At 43.8% G+C, this 4,956-nt stretch overlaps 1 protein-coding gene across 1 annotated transcript in view; it reads left to right on the forward strand.

Annotated features, from left to right (window-relative positions):
- Positions 1-4,566: 4,566 nt before the first annotated feature.
- The window catches only part of ADO (2-aminoethanethiol (cysteamine) dioxygenase), a 2,144-nt gene continuing 1,754 nt past the window's right edge, over positions 4,567-4,956 (forward strand). The window contains exons 1-2 of the mRNA XM_014538751.1: positions 4,567-4,609; positions 4,770-4,865. Of these exons, the coding sequence (XP_014394237.1) occupies positions 4,567-4,609; positions 4,770-4,865 (139 nt within the window). The remainder of the gene's footprint in view (positions 4,610-4,769; positions 4,866-4,956) is intronic.

The following is a 4,956-nucleotide window of genomic DNA, read 5'->3' on the forward strand; positions in this document are numbered from 1 at the left end:
CAGGAGCTATGGAGAGATCTGCAGATTCCTCTTCTTTGTTTGGGGTTTGGAGGTGCCCAGATGAGGCCCAGCTGTGAAGCAATGCAAGCTGCTGTGGGGCCTTGGGCCTTCTTTTGGCAGTTCTGGGTCTCTCTGACCCAGCTACAGTTTGTTAGGTAATTTTCAGATTGCAAAGGGCCAGGCCTTTCATATACAAAAGCCTCTTGGGTGGGGTGGGGTCTCAGGGGATCAACAGGGCGGAGCAAGCAGCTATGGCTGCTCCTCAGTCTTACCCTAAGAAGCCCCAGGTCTCAGTGTCCTGGTAATCGCTCCAAGCACCTCTGAGAGAAAGCCGCCCTCGAGTTCTGACCGATGCCAGACAGTCCAGTTTCTCCCTGTATGAGTCTGGGTCCCCAGAGACTCGCCCAGAACTAGAGTTCAGAGCAGTCGGGAGCTGGAGACTCCCTCCCGATGGAAAAAGACAACCGTGTCCTCAGTTGCCAGCCCTTTCCACGTGCGCCTCCGTACCTCTACACTTTACTTACGCACCTCTTCTGAGTCTCAGTGTGCTTTTCTCTTTCCTTCTTGTTGTAGAATTTCCACTCAGCCAGCCTTCCTGTGGTTCTGGATGATGTCCGTTTTGTCTTTTAGTTGTATTTTTGAAGTTGTTGTGCAAGGCAGCAATTTCCAGTGTTTACCTATGCCGCCATCTTGGTTTCCTCTCGTGACCCCCAATTTCACTGTTACAAATTGAACATAATTAAAGCATAGCAATTCATCACAAAAACAATATGTAATTATATATGTGTTTTCCGATGGTCTTAGGCGACCCCTGTGAAAGGGTCATTCAACCCCCAAAGGGGTCACGACCCACACGTTGAGAACCGCTGTTCTATACTGACATAAAAGGCAGATAAAGGAGTGAGGTGGCAAGATCTATTAGAAAAAACAAAAAAACCTTCTTGCCCACTTAAAAACAAACAGAAGCACTGCAGGCAAGAAACCCTGAGCATTTGAAAATGTCAGCACTCTTGTACTATTTTGACTGGGTCCCAGTGTGATTGAAAGGGATGGACAAAATAAATTCTGAAGAAAGATTTGAGGAAAAGTCAGATGGTAAGCTATCTTGGGAATTAAGGAAAATATATCCTCATAAAGAGGAGGCCAGAGGAAGAGGAGTGAAAGACAACATACAAGCCTAGTTCCCAAAGAATGAAGAGATCATATAAATGAGCAGGTGGAGTTAATAAAAAATATATGCTGGGGGCTCTTCCAGATCTTTTTAATTCCCGGTTAATTAAGCAACTATAAAAAACTCTCAGCTTTACTCATGCTTCTGTGTGCTTCCCCCATTCCTAAATTTAATAGTTAGACGTGGGCAGGAGGTAAGATGTAAGCTGTATCAGTCTTACCTATCACCACATAGCTGTCAACTTGTGAAAAAGAAAATGTGGAGAGAAAATACTTTAAGAAATAGATTGGCAAAGAAATAGCTCATCAGCAAGCCCTGTCAGCTCTACCTACCTACAAAATAGATTCCTAATCTTTACACTAGTTCTCTTGTCTTTCCTCTGCATTACTGCCTCCAATCAGGGTTTCTTTGCTGTTACACTACCCCCAATCTCTGGGGGGAGGAAAAAAAGTAGAACAGATCAAGTCATTCTCCTGCCCAAAGCTCTCCAAAAGCTTCTTGCCACACTTACAATAAGATCCAACTCCCTACAATGACACTAAATTCCCTATTACTCCCTACCCATGGCCTATAAGCCCTATATAATATGTCCCTTATCTACTCCCCCCTCCCCAACTTTATCTCCCTCCCAGAACTCACTGTGTACTCTAATAGGCCTTCATTCTAGTCCCCAATTATACCAAGCTCCTTTGCACCTGGTTAAAATCATGTTGTGGTAACCCCCTAGGTCACTCTTTTAACAACCCTAGGACTGCTTCCAGATATGACTTCAGATATTTCCATGGCTGACTCCTTAATATTCAGGAGCAGCTCAAATGTCATCCCTGACAACCCAATTTAAAGTAACACTACACACACACACCACCATCCTATCCTATTTTGTTTTCATAAATTTACTACTGTCTGAAGTTATGTTCATTTATTTGTACTGTGTAAAAGCTTCCACTCCGCCCCCCCCCCTAAATACACACACACACACACACACACACACACACACACTTGTTCACTATTACTTCTCTTTGGTCTGTTCACTGTTTCACTCTATTACTTCTCTTTGGTCTGTTCACTGTTTTGATTTCTTTTGATCTTCATTCTGCTTATTGCAACACTGAAGAAAACAAAATAAGGAGCATAAAAAGAAAGATGTTAATGGTAATAGAAACCCACTCAGCCTATGCTACTGGTGGTGGGACAGAAGGCCAAGTAAAGTTCTTAAGGGCAAGGCCCTTCGAATTGATCTCACCCATTAGTGCAGCTCTGAAGGGCAGCATCAAAAGGAACTATGGAGGTAGCTTGTCTGTGTCCTAAAACAAAGAACCACATGCCCTCTGAATACTCAGCAGTTCTTAAAAACTTTAACATGCAAAAGATTCAGATGCAGTAGGTTTCCACATGATCTGGGAATGTGCACTTTCAACAAACATCCCCAGGTGATTCTGATACAGGAAATCTTTGGAAACTTTGTACTCTTGGGCTGAACAAGGAATAGCAAAGGCCTGAGGGATGGTATTATCAGGAAGAGGGTTTAACCAATAAAAATCTTTTTTTATCTCTACCTTGAAACTGATTATCAAGATAAGTCAACCTCCATTTTAATTCTTGCTGAACATTATTTAAATTCATAGGTCTTTACAGCTTTTAACCATTTTTAAACTATAATAATAGCTACTATTATAGGACAAGTACAATGTTCTGCACGCTATTATCAGTGTTTTACATATATATCATATTATCCCATTTTAATAGATGAGTTTCAGTTAAATAAGTACAGACAACTATTAAGATGTGACAGCTTCAGAAATCAAACACATCTGTATGTTACTAAGGTCTGTATTCTATGGAGTCTATACCTCCACTAATTACAGAAGTAAAACCAATACATAAAAATCCAGATTTGTAAATGGAGGAGATTTTTCTCTTAAATATTCCTCACTTTTAAGAAAAAGATTGCCTGGGATTTCATTACATGGTGAACTTTGACAATACGTTTAAATACCTTAAAAATGGCATGGCAACCTCTGAAAATGAATTAATCTCAAAAGTCCTTTTCTAAAACAAATAGTCACCCTGTCAATCAAAATCACCAAATATTATGAACTGATTCATTATGTAAAGATCTAATATTGGTTCTAGGCTGATAATCAAGAATCATTTGGGGAACAGCTTAAAAATAAAAATTCTAGGTTCACTCCAGTTCTGAATCAGAATCCCTGGGGATGTGATCCCAAAAGAGAGATAGAAATATCAATGATGAGAGAGAATCATTTATCAGCTGCCTCCTGCAAGCCCCCCCACTGGGGATGGAGCCCACAACCTGGGCATGTGCCCTCACGGGGAATCCAACTGTGACCTCCTGGTTCATAGGTCTATGATCAACCACTGAGCTACACTAGCAGGGCCCAAATATTACTTTTATAAAGCTCCCCATGGGCTTCTGATAAATAACCAGGGTTTAGAACGACTAACCCCAGCATTCTACAAGCGAATAAATGAAGATCTAAAAGGGTAGGGTCTGCCTGAAGACATAAAGTAAGATAGAAAAACAATATCCTCCACATTTGGTGCTTTTAACACCAATTCATGCTACTGGTTTTGGTAAAACTGTATGCTCTGCTGTTTTTGCGCTGCAACTTATCCTCATCTGCAAACTGGGAATAACAGTGCTTGCTGTGAGGATTAAACAGTATAATATCCATAAGGAAATGCACTTAACACGGTGCTAGCATAGCCTGAGTGTTCATTATTTAGATGACATAGCTCCCAAAAAGCATGCCGTTTTTAACTGAAAAGGATTTACTGAACCACTCCGATTACAAAATGAACAAGAAGCCTATGTTTAACTCTGGAAGTCCAAAGGGACTTTGAACTCAGAGTAAGAGCTTGCCTGATTCTCACAGGAGGCGTCGTAACCATGCATTAATCTCTGTATGGCGACCAGCAATCTGTATTTTTTAAAACTTCCTCCCTCACCCCCGCCCCGCCAAAACGAGGTGCTTCTTCGGCAAATCAGGGTTTGATCAACATTAGTGTACAGAATCCGTGACCACAGCAAATGGCCTCTCGAGTCCCAGCAAAAAAAAAGACTGTGCTCTGTAACCAGAAGAGGAGCGTCATCAGACACTGATGCAAACAACAGCTGGGGACAGCTGTGCAGAGTAGTCACCGTGACCACCAGGGAGGGCCTCGACCCTCTCATCTCCTAAGAAACTTAAAAAATTAGGAAAGTGCCCTCCCCTGATTCCCGTAGCCCGCAGCGCTGCCTAGGAGGCCACGAGGTGCCAAAGTTAACCCAGCGGCTTCCTGCCCAGGAGTGAGGCCAGAGAAAAGCGACGCTGGATGGCTGACCAAGCCGGAGCGGCGTCAAAAGGCTATTGACCCCCTGGGCCTGTTCCTCGATGGCCAAAAAGCAGCCCCCAAGCTGCAAGCCACCTGCCGGAAGTGCGTCACTGACCCCAGTTGGAGGGGCTGCCGGGAGTTGTAGTTAACTGGCCACTTCTCTTGCGCCCAATTCGCCTTTTTTTTTCAAATACTCAAAACACCTTGGAACTGTAAGGAAGGTCGCTTTGTGACCAACACATCTAATCCTCCCTTTTCCCAGCTGACAGAGGAACTCCCTCGGAGCCCATGCGGCCTATCGAACTACAAGTCCCAGCATGCTGTGCAAGGCGCTCGAAGCGCCTGTCCACCATCATAGGTACGGGCCGCATCAATGGAGCTTCGGGCGTAAGGCACAGCCCGCCACGGTCCGCCAGGCCGGTACCTGCTCCAGGATCGCGAGTGCCGGG

This window comes from Myotis brandtii, unplaced genomic scaffold (assembly GCF_000412655.1).
Source record: "Myotis brandtii unplaced genomic scaffold, ASM41265v1 scaffold196, whole genome shotgun sequence".
In the NCBI taxonomy this organism is placed as follows: domain Eukaryota; kingdom Metazoa; phylum Chordata; class Mammalia; order Chiroptera; family Vespertilionidae; genus Myotis; species Myotis brandtii.